This window comes from Pleurodeles waltl, chromosome 2_1, assembly GCF_031143425.1.
Source record: "Pleurodeles waltl isolate 20211129_DDA chromosome 2_1, aPleWal1.hap1.20221129, whole genome shotgun sequence".
Taxonomy (NCBI): Eukaryota; Metazoa; Chordata; class Amphibia; order Caudata; family Salamandridae; genus Pleurodeles; species Pleurodeles waltl.
This window is the reverse complement of record NC_090438.1, coordinates 280,244,316-280,265,211: the sequence shown is the minus strand read 5'-3', so window position 1 is coordinate 280,265,211 and position 20,896 is coordinate 280,244,316. Positions and strand designations below refer to the sequence as shown.

The 20,896-nt window shown below is 47.4% G+C and overlaps 1 protein-coding gene across 1 annotated transcript in view; it reads left to right on the top strand.

Moving 5' to 3' along the window:
• The window catches only part of HTATSF1 (HIV-1 Tat specific factor 1), a 230,997-nt gene that overhangs the window by 50,367 nt on the left and 159,734 nt on the right, over positions 1-20,896 (top strand). The window contains exon 2 of the mRNA XM_069212458.1: positions 15,502-15,727. Within this exon, the coding sequence (XP_069068559.1) occupies positions 15,502-15,727 (226 nt within the window). The remainder of the gene's footprint in view (positions 1-15,501; positions 15,728-20,896) is intronic.

Genomic DNA, 20,896 nt, shown 5'->3' with positions numbered 1-20,896 from the left:
GGTTACTTTAGAATGGGGAGGGGTCAATGGCCTGAAACAGGTGGTGGTCTCCTCAAATATCCCAGTGGACTGTCTGCTTGGAAATGACCTGGAGTCCTCAGCATGGGCTGAGGTAGAACTAAAAACCCATGCAGCAATGCTGGGTATCCCTGAACTGGTGTGTGTGAAAACAAGAGCACAATGCAAGGCACAGGGTGAAAAAGTAGAGCTGGAGTCTGGAAAAATGGCCCAGCCTACCAAGAGAACCGGAAAGTCAGTTGGGAAACCAACTGCAACACAGCAAAAGAAAGGGAACCTCTCTTCTCAGGAAGAAGTTCTGCCCTCTGAGGGAACTGAGCCTTTGGAGCTTGAACCTTACCAGGTTGAGCTCTTAGGCCCAGGGGGACCCTCCAGGGAGGAGCTGTGTAAGGGACAAGAAACCTGTCCCTCTCTTGAAGGCCTTAGGCAGCAAGCTGCTGAAGAGTCCAAAGGCAAGAAAAATGGAACGCATAGGGTCTATTGGGAGGATGGACTCCTGTACACTGAGGCCAGAGACCCCAAACCTGGTGCCACTAGGAGAGTGGTAGTGCCTCAGCTGTTCAGAGAGTTCATCCTAACATTGGCCCATGACATTCCCCTTGCTGGACATTTGGGACAAACCAAGACGTGGGAGAGGTTAGTCAACCACTTCTACTGGCCCAATATGTCCAACATGGTTAAGGAGTTTTGCCTCTCCTGCCCCACCTGTCAAGCCAGTGGTAAGACAGGTGGGCATCCAAAGGCCCCCCTCATTCCACTTCCAGTGGTGGGGGTGCCCTTTGAAAGAGTGGGTGTGGACATAGTTGGTCCACTGGAACCTCCCACAGCCTCAGGAAATATGTATATCCTGGTAGTAGTGGATCATGCTACCAGGTATCCTGAAGCTATTCCCCTTAGGTCGACTACTGCCCCGGCAGTAGCCAAGGCCCTCATTGGTATCTTTACCAGAGTGGGTTTCCCTAAGGAGGTGGTATCTGACAGAGGTACCAACTTCATGTCAGCATACCTAAAGCACATGTGGAATGAGTGTGGAGTGACTTATAAATTCACTACACCTTACCATCCACAAACTAATGGCTTAGTTGAGAGATTCAACAAGACATTAAAGGGCATGATCATGGGGCTCCCAGAAAAACTCAAAAGGAGATGGGATGTCCTCCTGCCATGTCTGCTTTTCGCTTACAGGGAGGTACCACAGAAGGGAGTAGGGTTCTCACCCTTTGAACTTCTGTTTGGTCATCCTGTAAGGGGACCACTTGCCCTTGTTAAAGAAGGCTGGGAGAGACCTCTCCATGAGCCTAAACAGGACATAGTGGACTATGTACTTGGCCTTCGCTCTAGAATGGCAGAGTACATGGAAAAGGCAACCAAAAACCTTGAGGCCAGCCAACAGCTCCAGAAGTTTTGGTATGACCAAAAGGCTGCACTGGTTGAGTTCCAACCAGGGCAGAAGGTCTGGGTTCTAGAGCCTGTGGCTCCCAGGGCACTCCAGGACAAATGGAGTGGCCCTTACCCAGTACTAGAGAGGAAGAGTCAGGTCACCTACTTGGTGGACCTGGGCACAAGCAGGAGCCCCAAAAGGGTGATCCATGTAAACCGCCTTAAGCTCTTCCACGACAGGGCTGATGTCAATCTGTTGATGGTAACAGATGAGGATCAGGAGGCAGAGAGTGAACCTCTCCCTGATCTTCTGTCATCAGACCCAAAAGATGGTACAGTAGATGGAGTGATCTACTCAGACACCCTCTCTGGCCAACAGCAAGCTGATTGTAGGAGAGTCCTACAACAGTTTCCTGAACTCTTCTCCTTAACCCCTGGTCAGACACACCTGTGTACCCATGATGTGGACACAGGAGACAGCATGCCTGTCAAGAACAAAATCTTTAGACAATCTGACCATGTTAAAGAAAGCATCAAGGTGGAAGTCCACAAGATGCTGGAATTGGGAGTCATTGAGCGCTCTGACAGCCCCTGGGCTAGCCCAGTGGTCTTAGTCCCCAAACCTCACACCAAAGATGGAAAGAAAGAGATGAGGTTTTGTGTGGACTACAGAGGGCTCAATTCTGTCACCAAGACAGATGCCCATCCAATTCCAAGAGCTGATGAGCTCATTGATAAATTAGGTGCTGCCAAATTTCTAAGTACCTTTGACTTGACAGCAGGGTACTGGCAAATAAAAATGGCACCGGGAGCAAAAGAAAAGACAGCATTCTCCACACCTGATGGGCATTATCAGTTTACTGTTATGCCCTTTGGTTTAAAGAATGCCCCTGCCACCTTCCAAAGGTTGGTGAATCAAGTCCTTGCTGGCTTGGAGTCCTTTAGCACAGCTTATCTTGATGATATTGCTGTCTTTAGCTCCACCTGGCAGGATCACCTGGTCCACCTGAGGAAGGTTTTGAAGGCTCTGCAATCTGCAGGCCTCTCTATCAAGGCATCCAAATGCCAGATAGGGCAGGGAACTGTGGTTTACTTGGGACACCTTGTAGGTGGAGGCCAAGTTCAGCCACTCCAACCCAAGATCCAGACTATTCTGGACTGGGTAGCTCCAAAAACCCAGACTCAAGTCAGGGCATTCCTTGGCTTGACTGGGTATTACAGGAGGTTTGTGAAGGGATATGGATCCATTGTGACAGCCCTCACTGAACTCACCTCCAAGAAAATGCCCAAGAAAGTAAACTGGACTGTGGACTGCCAACAGGCCTTTGACACCCTGAAACAGGCAATGTGCTCAGCACCAGTTCTCAAAGCTCCAGATTATTCTAAGCAGTTCATTGTGCAGACTGATGCCTCTGAACATGGGATAGGGGCAGTTTTGTCCCAAACAAATGATGATGGCCTTGACCAGCCTGTTGCTTTCATTAGCAGGAGGTTACTCCCCAGGGAGCAGCGTTGGAGTGCCATTGAGAGGGAGGCCTTTGCTGTGGTTTGGTCCCTGAAGAAGCTGAGACCATACCTCTTTGGGACTCACTTCCTAGTTCAAACCGACCACAGACCTCTCAAATGGCTGATGCAAATGAAAGGTGAAAATCCTAAACTGTTGAGGTGGTCCATCTCCCTACAGGGAATGGACTTTATAGTGGAACACAGACCTGGGACTGCCCATGCCAATGCAGATGGCCTTTCCAGGTTCTTCCACTTAGAAAATGAAGACTCTCTTGGGAAAGGTTAGTCTCATCCTCTTTCGTTTGGGGGGGGGTTGTGTAAGGAAATGCCTCCTTGGCATGGTTGCCCCCTGACTTTTTGCCTTTGCTGATGCTATGTTTACAATTGAAAGTGTGCTGAGGCCTGCTAACCAGGCCCCAGCACCAGTGTTCTTTCCCTAACCTGTACTTTTGTGTCCACAATTGGCAGACCCTGGCATCCAGATAAATCCCTTGTAACTGGTACTTCTAGTACCAAGGGCCCTGATGCCAAGGAAGGTCTCTAAGGGATGCAGCATGTCTTATGCCACCCTGGAGACCTCTCACTCAGCACAGACACACCGCTTGCCAGCTTGTGTGTGCTAGTGAGGACAAAACGAGTAAGTCGACATGGCACTCCCCTCAGGGTGCCATGCCAGCCTCTCACTGCCTATGCAGTATAGGTAAGACACCCCTCTAGCAGGCCTTACAGCCCTAAGGCAGGGTGCACTATACCATAGGTGAGGGTACCAGTGCATGAGCATGGTACCCCTACAGTGTCTAAACAAAACCTTAGATATTGTAAGTGCAGGGTAGCCATAAGAGTATATGGTCTGGGAGTCTGTCAAACACGAACTCCACAGCACCATAATGGCTACACTGAAAACTGGGAAGTTTGGTATCAAACTTCTCAGCACAATAAATGCACACTGATGCCAGTGTACATTTTATTGTAAAATACACCACAGAGGGCACCTTAGAGGTGCCCCCTGAAACTTAACCGACTATCTGTGTAGGCTGACTAGTTCTAGCAGCCTGCCACAAACCGAGACATGTTGCTGGCCCCATGGGGAGAGTGCCTTTGTCACTCTGAGGCCAGTAACAAAGCCTGCACTGGGTGGAGATGCTAACACCTCTCCCAGGCAGGAATTGTCACACCTGGCGGTGAGCCTCAAAGGCTCACCTCCTTTGTGCCAACCCAGCAGGACACTCCAGCTAGTGGAGTTGCCCGCCCCCTCCGGCCAGGCCCCACTTTTTGGCGGCAAGGCCGGAGAAAATAATGAGAATAACAAGGAGGAGTCACTGGCCAGTCAGGACAGCCCCTAAGGTGTCCTGAGCTGAGGTGACTCTAACTTTTAGAAATCCTCCATCTTGCAGATGGAGGATTCCCCCAATAGGGTTAGGATTGTGACCCCCTCCCCTTGGGAGGAGGCACAAGGAGGGTGTACCCACCCTCAGGGCTAGTAGCCATTGGCTACTAACCCCCCAGACCTAAACACGCCCTTAAATTTAGTATTTAAGGGCTACCCTGAACCCTAGAAAATTAGATTCCTGCAACTACAAGAAGAAGGACTGCCTAGCTGAAAACCCCTGCAGAGGAAGACCAGAAGACGACTACTGCCTTGGCTCCAGAAACTCACCGGCCTGTCTCCTGCCTTCCAAAGATCCTGCTCCAGCGACGCCTTCCAAAGGGACCAGCGACCTCGACATCCTCTGAGGACTGCCCCTGCTTCGAAAAGACAAGAAACTCCCGAGGACAGCGGACCTGCTCCAAGAAAGGCTGCAACTTTGTTTCCAGCAGCTTTAAAGAACCCTGCAAGCTCCCCGCAAAAGGCGTGAGACTTGCAACACTGCACCCGGCGACCCCGACTCGGCTGGTGGCGATCCAACACCTCAGGAGGGACCCCAGGACTACTCTAAGACTGTGAGTACAAAAACCTGTCCCCCCTGAGCCCCCACAGCGCCGCCTGCAGAGGGAATCCCGAGGCTTCCCCTGACCGCGACTCTTTTGAATCCAAAGTCCCGACACCTGGGAGAGACCCTGCACCCGCAGCCCCCAGGACCTGAAGGACCGGACTTTCACTGGAGGAGTGACCCCCAGGAGTCCCTCTCCCTTGCCCAAGTGGAGGTTTCCCCGAGGAACCCCCCCCTTGCCTGCCTGCAGCGCTGAAGAGATCCCTAGATCTCCCATTGACTTCCATTACAAACCCGACGCTTGTTTCTACACTGCACCCGGCCGCCCCCGCGCTGCTGAGGGTGAAATTTCTGTGTGGGCTTGTGTCCCCCCCGGTGCCCTACAAAACCCCCCTGGTCTGCCCTCCGAAGACGCGGGTACTTACCTGCAAGCAGACCGGAACCGGGGCACCCCCTTCTCTCCATTCTAGCCTATGTGTTTTGGGCACCACTTTGAACTCTGCACCTGACCGGCCCTGAGCTGCTGGTGTGGTGACTTTGGGGTTGCTCTGAACCCCCAACGGTGGGCTACCTTGGACCAAGAACTGAACCCTGTAAGTGTCTTACTTACCTGGTAAAACTAACAAATACTTACCTCCCCTAGGAACTGTGAAAATTGCACTAAGTGTCCACTTTTAAAACAGCTATTTGTGAATAACTTGAAAAGTATACATGCAATTTTGATGATTTGAAGTTCCTAAAGTACTTACCTGCAATACCTTTCGAAGGAGATATTACATGTAGAATTTGAACCTGTGGTTCTTAAAATAAACTAAGAAAAGATATTTTTCTATATAAAAACCTATTGGCTGGATTTGTCTCTGAGTGTGTGTACCTCATTTATTGTCTATGTGTATGTACAACAAATGCTTAACACTACTCCTTGGATAAGCCTACTGCTCGACCACACTACCACAAAATAGAGCATTAGTATTATCTATTTTTACCACTATTTTACCTCTAAGGGGAACCCTTGGACTCTGTGCATGCTATTCCTTACTTTGAAATAGCACATACAGAGCCAACTTCCTACAACTGCCAACCAAGATTATGACCTTCACAAATTTGAAGGACGAAGATAAAATACTTCTCAACCTCAGGCATAACCATAGACCCAAAAACCTGTATGGAAAACTCCATTGTAACACCTGTGGATATACAAATCTTAAGCAATATTGTTATCAATAAGTAATTACAGTCATGTGCTTTTCTTGTAAATTGAATCACAGATTCCTTTAGCAAGGATATCAGAAGCCCATATTTTTGCATGTTCATTTTGGTATTTGGTTATTAAACAGACTTGCTATTAATATATTTTAGAAAGACAGGGAAACATTTTTATTACTTTTATTTTGTGTAATTGTTTTAGAAATCACTCTGGCACCTAAGTATTTTGCCTGTGGTGTATTGGATATGTCACAATGTTGAGCTTGAGGAGAAGGTTCCATGCTTCTTTACACAGGAGTGAAATGACAGACATTGCTACTTTCCATTCTGTTATTTTCTCGATGTTCTGGCTTAAGTTAGCATGTATTTGGTTGCAATTGTTTAGTTATCCATTACCGCTTAGTCTGTACCTGGCGTCAAGCATTTGGTGCAGGCACCTGTTGTAGCTAATACACCAATGTGGTCCTTACTTCTGATGTCTTTATAAGAAGGTGAAACCCCTTCCAGCCCACCTCTAAGCAAGAGTCTCAGTTAAAGGGCAGTGAGCTCAGACACATATTTTTAATATATGAACTTTGTTACACAGTGAGGCTGATAGAAAGGCAGCACTTCATTCTGTCTACCTAATTTCAGCCATATCCTTTTACATTGGTGACTCCCCAGCCTTCACCTCAAAGTGTAAATTTCAACACATGCAAAAATGTAAGCATTTGATTCAGTTTATAAAAATGCAATTTTTGGTTGCTGAATTGTGGCTCTATTATAGTTTTAAGTTTGTAAGGTGAACTGATACCAAAACGAATGTCCTGGAGCTAAAGACCATCAGATGAGGTCACTTATGGTACTTACTTTGTGCAACTAGGGCCACTGTTTCTGTACCAATTAAGGATCACGGATCGTCCTGCAGGGAGGGTGACCATAGGAGGAGGAATGTTTCAGCCTTGCTTGCATATTGTAGATTAGTTTCTTGTAGGATATCGTTTTATACATTTCTATTAACCATTCTTTGTGTGGGTGAGTGTGAGGAGCTCCAGCGGCGGACGATACAGAGCTTAGCCACCATCAGTGTCATGATATGCAACCTGTGTTGGTGGTGAAACAAGACGCGGAAACTACTGTGTCATGGGGCAATATTAGGTGGCATGGTATTGGGATGGGGATTATTATCTCCCCACTCAACATGGATCCTAGCTCATCCTAGAGGGTGTAGATGTCAGGACAGTCATGTAGTATATGCATTATGTTGCAGTGTGTGTGTCCATAGCACCAGTAGGTAGAGAAATGTAGTAGCCCTGCCTCTGAGTTTCTTCGGCGCCCAGTGCCATTCCTGCAACATTTTAAAGAGGCAGAATTTCATCATAGCCTCTCTCGTCCAGACATCTGACTCATATTCCCCCTTGAGTCGATCCTGCCACCTGGCATGTAGTTTCACTACTTGAGGTTGGGAGCAAAAGTAAAGGATCAGACGATTATATAGTTCCACATCATGCCCTTGGATTGTCCCCAGGTGTTGAGATATGTGAGCATTGTGGAGGACGGGATGGTCCAGTGTTTGGTGCCTAGTCTACATATGAAACAGTGGCATAGTTGTGTGTATTTCCGTTGCTGGTTGGGGGGTAGACAGAGTTCCTCTCAAAGTGTATCAAAGGGTTTGAATGTCCCACAAGATATCATATGATTCAGGGAGGGTATCCCCACCTTTTGCCTGAGATCGGAATCGAGCATTTTCCTCCAATGAGGATGCTGCATTGCATCATATCTATGCCTTATCATGGAGGTTGGTATCCACTGAGAGGAGCTTAAGGGCTTGTGTCCATGAGTTGGTCATTTCCTGAATCATAAGGGTCTGCAGGTCCAGAAGTGGAAGTGTTCTGAGGGTACAGCCCTGGTGAGTTCCCCGTTTTGCTGTTCTTGAGTGCGACCCACAGTGAGGGGTTCTGGACGTAGGGTTGCATATAGGCCAGTTTTGCCAGGTGCAAGACCATGCAATAGTGTTCGATGGAGGGAAGACACAAGATCTATGTGCTGTAAGTTTGCTAATGGCCTTTCGTGGTGTCGTCTTCCCCCGAATAAAATTCTTGATACCTTTATCTAATAGACTCTGTATTTTAAGGGCCGTTAACAGTGGTAGCATTCCCAGCATGTATATGAACCTCAGCAGTGTTACCATTTTCACAGCCAGTGACCTTCCCCCATAACAAGAGGTTCATCTGTGACCACTTCCCAAAATTGAGCCTCATCTTCTCCAAGCCGTGCTCAGTGGTGTCTGACACCATGCATTTTAGTCCCTGGTTGATATAGATTTGCAGGTACATGAGGCTTCTTTCCTCAGTTAAACTTGTACCTGGTTATCGCTGTAAAGGCAGAGATGATGTCCAGCAGCGTTGGGATGGATGTTGTAAGACCTGAGCAGAATGGTAGAGTGTCAGCAGGCCTCCTGGGGTGGAGATCCCTACAGTCTGCTCCAATTAGCGCAGGGCTTTTGCCATTGGTTACTTGGCCAGGAAGAAGAGTAGGTGTGACAACAGCCACCCTGTCCTGTCCCCCTGCGAACCAGGAAGTGGTCTGAAAGGAAACCTCCATAGTTGTCCTCTGCTGAGGGGGAATCGTAATGTCCGTGGACCTTGGAGATAAAAGCAACACCTAGGCCAAATTTGTGGAGTGTTGTAAAGACATAGCTGCATTCTATTCTGTTAAACGCCTTCTCTGCATCAACTGAGAGGGCCAGTGCTTCTTCCGGCAGACCTTTGGCCAGCCACAATGGTTGTGGGGCGATCGCTCTGGGACAAACCTCACTTGGGTGTGGTGAATCAGAGAAGTGGTTGACCCGTGGAAGACAGGCTGCTAGGATTCTGGCTAGAATCTTGATATCTCCATTGAGGAAGGAAATAGGCCAATAGCTGCTACAGAGTAGGGGTCCTTCCCAGGCTTTGGGAGGACAGAGAAAGGGGCCCAATTTGAGAGGGCCAAGGGTTCTCATTAGTTCTGCTTCTCTGAAAATGTCATACAGGGAATCCGCAACTTCTGCCTTTGTCCATTTGTAGATCTCGACAGGCTTTATGTTATGGGAGGTTGAAGATGGCTTGTGCTATCTCCTCCTTAGTGATTTCTCCCAGGAGAAGCTCACTGTCTTGTTGAGGCTTGCTAAGTAAATTTTGCTGAAGAAGGTGTCTAGTTGCAGTGTGTCCATCACCACTTTGGGGGTGTAGATGTCCCGGTAATAGTCTGCAAATGCATGCGTGATTTCCTGAGGACGGCTGATACTGCAGCCAGAATCGGCTTTAATTGCAGGGAGAACAATGCTTGCTTCCCGCTGCTGTAGCAGCCTATCTACCTTCTCCAAATGCTCATAGGGGTGCCTTCCAATTTTTGTAGTGTGTGTTCTGCCTTGGAGGTAAAGAGTGTATTGAGATCCTTGCGCTCTTTCTCGATGTTGCATCTGGTGGCAATAGAAGGGCAGGCCGTATATATGCTAGGTCAAATATGTTTCTCTCATATGGTCTATGCTGCCTGCTTTTTGTTTACGGTGGCATCTTCCATCAACTGCCCCCAATGGTTGCCTTAGCCACTGCCCATAATGTTTATGCTGAGGCTACGTACCCTTTGTTGTGTTCAAGGTAGGTGTGACATAAGATTTAAGTTGGTCCTTGTATGTGGGCTGTTTTAAAGTCACAGAGGTTGAGGCACCAGGGTTTATAGATTTGCTTTGCAAGGATCACTCATCATGTTGATCATTTGCTGGGAGGCGAGGAAGTAATCCATCCTTTGAGTGGCATGTATTGGCGAGATATAGGTTAATACTTTATCTCCAGGACGGAGGATGTGCTAAATGTCGAGAAGGCCATGAACCATGAGGATATCGCCCATGAGGGCCCAATCTGCATTGTTGAACACCTCTACAGGGCCGGTGCGATCCAGTATTGCATCCTGTGCTAAGTTCCAGTTGCTCCCCAGGACAGATGGGTGGCGTCTATCGCTATCTTTAGACAAGCTGCAGGAGAAATGGTTGTTATGGCCCTATTGGTACATATATTACACCTGCACATAGCACATTGTCACCGATTCGCATCTTGACAAATGTGTACCGACCCTTGAGACATGGTCTGATCTGGAACACTGTGTATGGTGGTTACTTGTGTATCAAAATAGCCATTTTGCGTTTCCGATTGTGGTCCGTTCCCGTCACCCAGTGGTGGGGGGGTAAAGGCTATGGGCTAACCTTGCCAACCCAGTTGTGCCTGAGTTTGTCCGCATGGGTGCTCGTGAGTTGGGTTTCCAGGAGTAAAGCTGTGTCGACATGTCTGGAGTTAAGGTATGTGAGCACCTTCTTACATTTTATGTAATGCGTGAGGCTGTTCACCTTCCATGATAATGCTTTCAGCAGCAACATCAAAGTACGCTGGATCAGTGGGCAGCAGTGGCAGAGTCAGGAAAGAGGTATTCTCTTTCTCGCTGTGCACTGTGTACAGTCTGCCGCTAGTGAAGGTCAGGAAGGGATGGGAGACATGGTAGTCGAGTGGGAATGCACAAGAGTGATGGGGAGGGGACAAAGGGAAACACCCTATAACAGGTTTGTGTGGACACTGGAGTCGCCTTGGACTGAACCAGCAGTCTCCCGTGTCGATCAGATGGAGGAGAGAGGGAGGCATAGGGAAAATGCTAGGTAAGGGTGAGGGGGGAAGCAAATCAAGAAGAGCAGAAGCTGTCAGTTCAGTCTGATGCCTGGAGTCAAGCAAGAACTTTAATCAGCAGGTCTAGACCTGCTGCTCTGCCAAACATGGGGAGGCCCGCAAGGGGGGTGGACGGGGATCAAGCACGAGTCCTTTTTATCTGGCCTGTGGGGGATAGGATGGTAGTTGTGAAAGCTCTCTGCGATGGAGGGGCAGGGGTCCGCTGGAGACCATCGGTGGCAGGTGGGGCGAGAGGGGTTTGGGGGTTTGCTCCATGAGGACTCATCAGCGGGTGAAAAAGAAAAAGGTGAGCAGAGGGCTCGAGTGCGCTGCTGCTGGGGTGGGCAGCAATAAATGCATGGCGGGCATGCGGTGCTGCCCATGAGGACTGTTTAGCGTAATTGTACAAAATGGCCCAGCCGAAAGAACTTCCACAGGGAGACCAAAAGGTTGTTTTCTAAAAAAAAAAAAACTCCCCCCATCAGGGTTACCCCTGGGTGATATGCTTCATTATTGGTTTTCCTCCCGTTGTGCTTCAGAGCCAGGTGTGCTGCGACCGACGGAATACGTGGGAGCACTGTTGGTTTCAACAATTTGAATGCTAAAAATTAGGAGGTAAGGTACATAGTATACCCTGTGGAACATATTAAATTAGTAATATCATCCAGAGGCGGCATTTTTAACTCGCCAAGACCCCACCACTCCTATCACTTTTAGCATTCACATTGTTGAAACCAACAGTGCTCCCACGTATTCCGTCGGTCGCAGCACTCCTCTTTCTGTAGCAGAACAGGAGGAAACCCAATAATGAAGCATGCCACCAAGGGGTAACCCTGGTGGGTGAGGGTTTTTCATACAAAAAAAACTTTTTGTCTTCCTGTGGAAGTTCTTTCGGGCTTGGCCTTTTTGTACGATTACTGCAGCTTTAAGGAGGATAGACCCAGTCCCTTTAAACCCTCCTTCTCCACTTTAGTTTGACTGTTTAGAGTAGACAGGGGCACAATGCCAGTTGTCAAGCGTCATTGACACGTTTGAGGATGTGAGGCTCCCGCGGTGCGTCAGAACAGTGGCCCCTGGGTGCTGGGCTCCAAACATCAAGCCAAGAGCAGGCAGTGGGCACACGTCTGCCTGCGGTGACAGGAGTGCAGGCAGCTGCTACCAGTGCCAGCCACGAGGGCATAGCATGATAACCGTAGGTTCCTGGATGAGTAACTGTGATAATAACATCAGACTATAAATGTTAAACATTAAGCAGATAGGCAATACTCATCTGCCGGTTGTGGAGATACAATGAAGCAGCAACAGTCTATGGACATATGTCATTAGACGGCCCGGTCTTCAGGGGTGAGCGGGATTTGTCACAGACCATTTCCTGTGTTAGCTCCACCATTGCTCTGACCCCTTTATCCTTTCAGCTCTGCAATCTGGTGAGTCTGTGCTGATGCCTACCCCCTCGTAGTAGCGGGCTCTCAGTCTCCGACATGGGTGTGGTCGTGGCCAGTGCAGCCGTGGTGGAGGCAACATGAGATGTGTCCATACTCAGGTCTTGGAGTCCTTCCAAGAAAGATCGCAGTTCCTCCAGATAATTAAATGTATTTGATCCACATGTGCACCAGTTCAGTAGTCAATATTTAATGTCCCATTTGTTAAGTTGATTTCTGAGGGATTAGAAGGCCTTCTGCTTTTCGTTTGTCTCCTTGGAGAAGTCAGCTAGTATGTAAATCCTGTGGCCTTTGTAATCATATGACCTCCATGTCTGAGCCGCTTGGAGTATTTGCCATGCCTGCTCGTGCCAGAGGAACCATTCTATGATGGTTCTCGTCCGATCTGATGTTGATCTTTATTGTTGGACTGTGTGGGCTCTAGGATTCTCAAGGGGGATGGCAAAAGGAAGCCCCAAGAGGTTAGGAAGTAGACCCGGAGGACGCCAGGGACATCATTCTTTTCCAAAATACTGCAGAAGTGAACTTTGTCCCTACAATTCCTGTCTTGAAGGTCAATTATCCTTTTACACAGGTGCCAACGCTTTGGGTTCCAGTCCCGGAAGCGGTTGATGTTCATTTCCAGTGCTGTCAGGCGTTGGTTAAATCCCTCCCCCTTGTTGTGAAAGCCGTGGATGTCCGCGTGGATGGACTTTGTTTCCACAGTGAGGTCTGTCATATTCTCATCCATGACCTTCAGTCTGTGCCCTACCTCAGGGATTTCCTTGAGAATGAGGTCCATTGTATGTTCTGAAGTGCCAGTGGATGGGGTGGGTTGGCTTTGGCCTGTGAGACAACTTCCATGAAGAGTAGCTGCTGTTTTGAATTCCTGAAGGCCATTGAGCTCTGTGCATAGGGCTTGTGGCCATTCGGCTTCCCTGCGTGCCCTTGGCGATAGGCATGTCACCCCTTCCAGGAAGATGGCAGGTGACTGAGAAATTGTGGAATGGGCGTAAGACTCTGTTGCTCTCTCAGTGACGTCTCCCAGTGCATTATCTAGTGTACAAATGATTCCCCCAGATTACACATTCATCTCCAGGGGGAACTTCTGTTTCGAGAGAGAGTGCAGGGGAGGGGAAGATGAGGAGAAAGAGGAGGTCAGGGCACTGTCTATGTCCGACTGGGCTATTGTGAGACCCAGAAAGTCCAAACCACTTCACCATGAGGCATGCAGTCCACCCTCGATGAGTATGCAAATTGTCTCCCCACCTGCTGGGGGACCTCTGGGTGGGAGTGGGTGGAGGCCTGGATCAGCTCTGTGCCCCTGCAGTCAATATGGGGGGCGGGAGGGGGGAGAGCTGGGTGTTGTCTTAGCCTGGCCTAAATGGCTCCTTGCTGTGAGTCCTCCGGGACGGAAGTAAGAAGTTGGGCGAAGGAGCAGGAAGATGCTAATATCAGGTGGTACCTTGCCCGGTTAGTCAGTGGGGCAATGCACTACCTTGGCTACACCTCAGGGGGCCAATTCCACTCGGCTGGCCGGCCCATGTGCTGAGGCTGCAACGCCTCGCTGTGATCTGGCTGTGTTGATCATGCGGGGCCTCGGCTGATGTGAGGGCTGATGCCAAACTCTGATCTTCCGTTCTGGGCCGCTGCAGTGGAAGTAAGGCGCAGGGACAGTCCTCAGGATTGATCTGGTGGGGGTTCCCTGAAGCATCCCAACTCAGCCGAGCCTCAGAGTCAGGTGCCATGTCTTTCGTCTACCAGACCACCATTTTCAGGATATTGAAACAGAAGGATGTAGTATGATTCACTTGGGCATTTACTGATATCTTTTCCAGGCTGATGGTTAGGTTTCTAACCACACATGCAGGGTCAGCTTGAAGGACATGGGCCACCATTCATTGTGCCAGGATCCTAGCATAAGAGTTTGGTGGAAGGGGTTACTCAATCACAAATGTTATAGATATCCTGTCCACCGTTCTACAGTTCCATTATAGCCTATAGAACTTGTAATTCTCCGGACAGGATACGGAGTAACCATTCTGCCAAACTCTAAATCAAGCCCTCAGTTTTACATGAGTTAATTCTCAGAAAAATAGAGTGCATCAAGTTGCCACGTGCCTGCATGCAGAGTTGGAATGTGTTTTGGTGTCCCTAGGGTCTTTCAGCATGGGAATTTTCACCTTGGTGTTTTCTGTGTAAAGCAGAATTTCAAACCTCAAGGATTTTACTAGAGGCGCTAAAGGAAGCATGTAGGTGTTGAAAAGAATAGGGCACAAAGCAGAGCCCTGAGGGATGCCATATTTAATGGGTGATGCAGTTGACTCAAACGAGTTGGTGCAATTAGATTGGGTGCAGCACATGAAGGATTCCAATCAGTCAAGTGCAGTGTTGCAAATAGGGATGTCTCACAGTCCTTTGAGGAGGATGCCAATAGTAGCACTGCTGAAAAATCCACTTGAACCAGTGCTTTCGAATTTCTCTGTTTAGTTTGTCCACAGCAGGTAAAGGGCCTATTTTTGTAGTATAATCAAACGAAAGTCCAGATTGAGCTGGATCCAACATAGCATTTGTTTCTAGATAAAAGATAAGTTGGTTATTATTCAGTCCCTCTGTGATTTTTAGCTGTGGGCTGGAAGTGCAACATTGGTTGCTGGGTTCCAGTTTGGTATTACTAGGTAGTATTCCATTATGCTTGGGCACCTACTTGCAGAATTGACAGATTACAAGAGCAGTAATATGAAGGATCAATAGTTAATCAGCTTGCTTATCAATATTTTGGGAGGCAGGGATCCAATGGGGAATCTAATTTGGTGGCTGATAGTGCCTTTTTGATTTCTAGTTCAGAGCCATGGAAGAAAGACAAAATAATAGTCTGACTCTTAGGTAGTTAATTGAGACGACACTGTTCTAGAGGAGTTGGTGAACTCAAGGAAAAGTAATCCTATCAATTTTATAGGAGAAGAAAACTGGCATTTGAGAAAAAGCATACACACAGCTTGCCCCTGTGACTTGGTTTACTAGTTACAATGCAAGACAAAGAATAACATGGGAGCTGAGATTAGTGTTTCGTTGTCCATAAGTATTGACAATATCAACTTACATAGAAGTACAAGGGTTTCTGAGCAGTAGATTTATTTGATAAGCCCTTAATAATAAATCTGGTGAATCCATTAGCCTAAAGAGTACATTCTCAGATGTACCTTTAGTTGAATTTCTAAATGTTAGATGTTTGTATCAGAGTAATCAGATTGGGTGTGAACTCTGCTTGCCTCATTTGATTTTACAGATATGTTTACCTTTTTGTTGAGTTCAGTTTTGCAGGTAGAACTGTGCAGATTCAACAATTTTGCTTGGTTTCTGAAACAGATCACAGATGACTTCTTGGCTTTATACCATGCGAACTATGGTTTGCCCGCCGAGGACGTACTGCGTACGGCGGAGCCTGTTCCACAGAATGAGATTAAACCTACAGACACATCCGAAGCTCCTGCCAAAAATAAAGGGCCACCTAAGGATCCGGACAAAAATATTGCCCCTGCAGCAGAACAGAAGGAGCATAAACCGAAAGCAGAGAAGAGAAAACCTGAGCCAGGTAATACATCCCATAGAGCACACAAATTTAGAAGCGACCCACCTTTCTAAATGTTCTTAATTTAGACATGGGTAAATACATGTGCTATGAAATTGTACCTAAGCTAATGCCCTCCACCAACTCTCTCCCATGTTGCTGCCTGATCAGACCAGAAACCAGAGATATTAGCTCCTCTTTCTCCGAAATCAATGTTTTTTTATTTTACTTTGCATCTTATTTCCTGAAACATTTGATATTGCCATTGCAAATTAATTTTCTTTTAAGGAACATTTGCTACAAGAGAGCACCCATTACTTTGTTTTGAGATGCACTTCTTTCTTTGCTCTACAGGTACGAGTCTTAATTCTTGTCACTGATCTGGATAATTCTCTCTGCATATGAATGATGATTTTTTTCTTTGGTATCTTAATGTCTGTGCAGGAAAAGAAACTCCTGTCTTCAAGTAAAAATATATTCTTTCATTTGCAACGTAAGCATAAACATCTCTGCCCTAAATTTGCTGGTTGACGATAGGCATCTCTATTGTTTGTCTTGGTAATATTTGCAGATAGTAGCCACTGAGCCTGACCTGCACGCATTGATTGACTGAGTGAATGTCTTTTAAAGTGCACATTACCCACTTGGTTCATGGTGCTCATCTTATGAGTCGCATAGCAAAGAAGGCAAGTCTTAAGATTTTTTTTGAAGCTCTTCAGTGAGGTTCTAAGTCTATTGTCTCCTGATAACAAACGAAGAATAGTGATTGCTTTCTTTGAGAAGGAGCGTCCTTCCTGAGTGGGAAGATTGAATATTGGATCAGCGTTGCTTTAATTTTGCTGCATATTGTCCCAAATGTTAGTGGGAGATGGTCATTGCAGATAAGCAAATGGGTGCTATCTGCTTTAAATGCTTAAATGTGATACCCACAACCTAGCTCCAAAGGCATGGTCTTCCTTCCCCAGAAACAGTCTCTTCTGCTTTAATGTTGTAATGGCTCAGATGGTCAAATTCTTCCTCCTCAGAAGCCTCCCAACAAGGTCCTGGTGATGCAGCGATAAAGAGCATTGTAGTAGTTTAGCGCCATTTGACCACTGTCTGCTGCTATAGCATGATGCTCTCAGAGAGGAGGGTAAGAATGTGTTTAAGTGCTCTCAGCTGAACATAAAAATGTGTGATCACTGCAAAGACTTGGGGTGCGAGGGACATCCCACTATCACATACAACTACAGTTTCTTTGTTTTTGTGGCACCCGCAAGTTAAAACCAATTATTATAGGTTGCGTAAGATAGAGTAATGTAGAATTTAACCATCACCTCACATCTCTTTAAGGTGCCAAAGAGTGGGAATGTGTATGTATATATATATATATATATATATATATATATATATATATATATATATATATATATATATATATATATATATATATATATATATATATACATATATATATGTGTATTAATTTATAGAACTCTGCAGTCTGTTTTGTAGAAGAATTAACCTTGTTGCTGTCTTCTCTGTGGCTCTCAATATAATGACCGTCACTCTGAAGAGCAGGTTCACCAGTAAGAGAGTGTCATGAACTGAGGGTTGCCACCAGAGCTGCAGGGGTCTAATATTTAACCACCTGATGCAAGGATTTATTTCAGGGCACCAACACTATTTACAGTTCCAGCTGGACTGCGACCTGTACACATTCCTGGCGGTGTTAATCTAAGTCGAGTGCATATAATATGAATGGCAACCGCACATAATTTGAAAATAAATGTAACAATGCATGACTTGACCAGTGAAACAAATATGAACATTCTTAACATGGTTAGGAAATTCCTAACATCCTTTTGCAACTTCTAAGCGCTGAGCTGAAATTTAGCAAAAGCAGAAAAGGGCAGGTCTATTAGTCTAGGTTTTTAAGATGGATCGCACAGTGTACCTATCTCAGTGATAGATAGCTGTTTAGCTATTTTCTATCCCAGCCCTTACCTGAGAATGGTAAGCAGTTGTGGGCTGACGGCCACTTCTCTGTTCCGCTCTTGGATAAATGTAAATATGAGATGGTGGATAAATCATACGAGTATGGTCTTTTTGTAGTGGCCAATGCAGACTTGGCTTGAGGTTACCATACACATTTAACAGAAATAGGTACACCCTGTGTAGGAACTTGGCTCTGTATGCACTATTTCAAAGTAAGGAATAGTATGCACAGAGTCCAAGGGTTCCCCTTAGAGGTAAGATAGTGGCAAAAAGAGATAATACTAATGCTCTATTTTGTGGTAGTGTGGTCGAGCAGTAGGCTTATCAAAGGAGTAGTGTTAAGCATTTGCTGTACACACACAAGCAATAAATGAGGAACACACACTCAGAGACAATTCCAGGCCAATAGGTTTTTGTATAGAAAAATATATTTTCTTAGTTTATTTTAAGAACCACAGGTTCAACTTTTACATGTAATACTTCAAATGAAAGGTATTACAGGTAGGTACTTTAGGAACTTTGAATAATAAAAATAGCATACACAGTTTTCAAATAAATCACATATAGCTATTTTAAAACTAGACAGTGCAATTTTCAACAGTTCCTGGGGGAAGTAAGAGTTAGTTAGTTTTTGCAGGTAAGTAAACCACCTACGGGGTTCAAGTTTGGGTCCAAGGTAGCCCACCGTTGGGGGTTCAGAGCAACCCCAAAGATACCACACCAGCAGCTCAGGGCCGGTCAGGTGCAGAGGTCAAAGTGGTGCCCAAAACGCATAGGCTTCAATGGAGAAGGGGGTGCCCCGGTTCCAGTCTGCCAGCAGGTAAGTACCTGCGTCTTCGGGGGGCAGACCAGGGGGGTTTTGTAGGGCACCGGGGAGGACACAAGTCAGCACAGAAAGTACACCCTCAGCAGCACGGGGCGGCCGGGTGCAGTGTGCAAACAAGCGTCGGGTTAGCAATAGAAATCAATGGGAGACCAAGGGGTCTCTTCAGCGATGTAGGCAATGGGGGGGCTCCTCGGGGTAGCCACCACCTGGGCAAGGGAGGGGGCCTCCTGGGGGGTCACTCCTGCACTGGAGCTCCGATCCTTCAGGTCCTGGGGGCTGCGGGTGCAGAGTCTTTACCAGGCGTCGGGATCTGAGGAGCAGGCAGTCACGGTCAGGGGGAGCCTCGGGATTCCTTCTACAGGCGTCGCTGTGGGGGCTCAGGGTTGCAACTCTGGCTACTCACGGTCTCGCAGTCGCCGGGGAGTCCTCCCTGAAGTGATTGTTCTCCACAAGTCGAGCCGGGGGCGTCGGGTGCAGAGTAGCAAGTCTCACGCTTCCGGCGGGAAACGCAAGTTGTTTTAAAGTTGCTCCTTTGAAACAAAGTTGCAGTCTTGGGTGAACAGAGCCGCTGTCCTCGGGAGTTCTTGGTCCTTCTAGAGCAGGGCAGTCCTCTGCGGATTCAGAGGTCGCTGGTCCCTGGGGAAAGCGTCGCTGGAGCAGTGTCTTCAGAAGGGGGGAGACAGGCCGGTAGAGCTGCGGCCAAAGCAGTTGGTGTCTCCGTCTTCTCTGCAGGGTTTTTCAGCTTAGCAGTCCTCTTCTTCTTAGGTTGCAGGAATCTGAGTTCCTATGTTCTGGGGAGCCCCTTAATACAGAATTTAGGGGTGTGTTTAGGTCTGGGAGGGCAGAAGCCAATGGCTACTAGCCCTGAGGGTGGCTACACCCTCTTTGTGCCTCCTCCCAAGGGGAGGGGGTCACATTCCTATCCTTATTGGGGGAATCCTCCATTTGCAAGATGGAGGATTTCTAAAAGTCAGAGTCACCTCAGCTCAGGTTGCCTTAGGGGCTGTCCTGACTGGCCAGTGACTCCTCCTTGTTTTTCTCATTATCTCCTCTGGCCTTGCCGCCAAAAGTGGGGCTGTGGCCAGAGGGGGCGGGCAACTCCACTAGCTGGAATGCCCTGGGATGCTGTAACAAAGGGGGTGAGCCTTTGAGGCTCACCACCAGGTGTTACAGTTCCTGCAAGGGGGAGGTGATCAGCATCTTCACCCAGTACAGGCTTTGTTACTAGCCACAGAGTGACAAAGGCACTCTCCCCATGTGGCCAGCAACATGTCTCGAGTGTGGCAGGTTGCTAAAACCAGTCAGCCTACACGGGTAGTTGTTTAAGGTTTCAGGGGGCACCTCTAAGGTGCCCTCTGGGGTGTATGTTACAATAAAATGTACACTGGCATCAGTGTGCATTTATTGTGCTGAGAAGTTTGATACCAAACTTCACAGTTTTCAGTGTAGCCATTATGGTGCTGTGGAGTTTGTGCACGACAGACTCCCAGACCATATACTCTTATGGCTACCCTTCACTTACAATGTCTAAGGTTTTGCTTAGACACTGTAGGGGCACAGTGCTCATGCACTGGTGCCCTCACCTATGGTATAGTGCACCCTGCCTTAGGGATGTAAGGCCTGCTAGAGGGGTGACTTATCTATACTGCATAGGCAGTGTGAGGTTGGCATGGCACCCTGAGGGGAGTGCCATGTCGACTTACTCGTTTTGTCCTCACCAGCACACACAAGCTGGCAAGCAGTGTGTCTGTGCTGAGTGAGGGGTCCCCAGGGTGGCATAAGACATGCTGCATCCCTTAGAGACCTTCCCTGGCATCAGGGCCCTTGGTACCAGGGGTACCAGTTACAAGGGTCTTACCTGGATGCCAGGGTGTGCCAATTGTGGAAACAAAAGTACAGGTTAGGGAAAGAACACTGGTGCTGGGGCCTGGTTAGCAGGCCTCAGCACACTTTCAAATCAAAACTTAGCATCAGCAAAGGCAAAAAGTCAGGGGGTAACCATGCCAAGGAGGCATTTCCTTACACCCTGCCACTTCCTTATTTACATCTCTCCTTCTTCAGTATCTCACGATAAACTCCTCTGAACACATTTTAGCTACGAAAAAGAAGTAGCCCCCCTGATCGAGGAGGACCAGTTAGAGGCCTATCTTTTGTATTTTGTATTTTGTTGTGGCAACTCTTTTTCTTGTTCCACAGAAGGGCTCAGTCACACAGAGCCCCATTTGTTGACCTGAATAATGAAATCCTATAACCAGGCAACCAGGAAATTCGAGACCAGGCGGTAGGAAAAGATGAGCTTGGAAAAAAAGACTATAGGGCCTTGCAGAAAGAACACATAAGAAAGAGCTATTAAAAATTTAAAATCTGTACTAGAGTCTAGAAATCAGTAT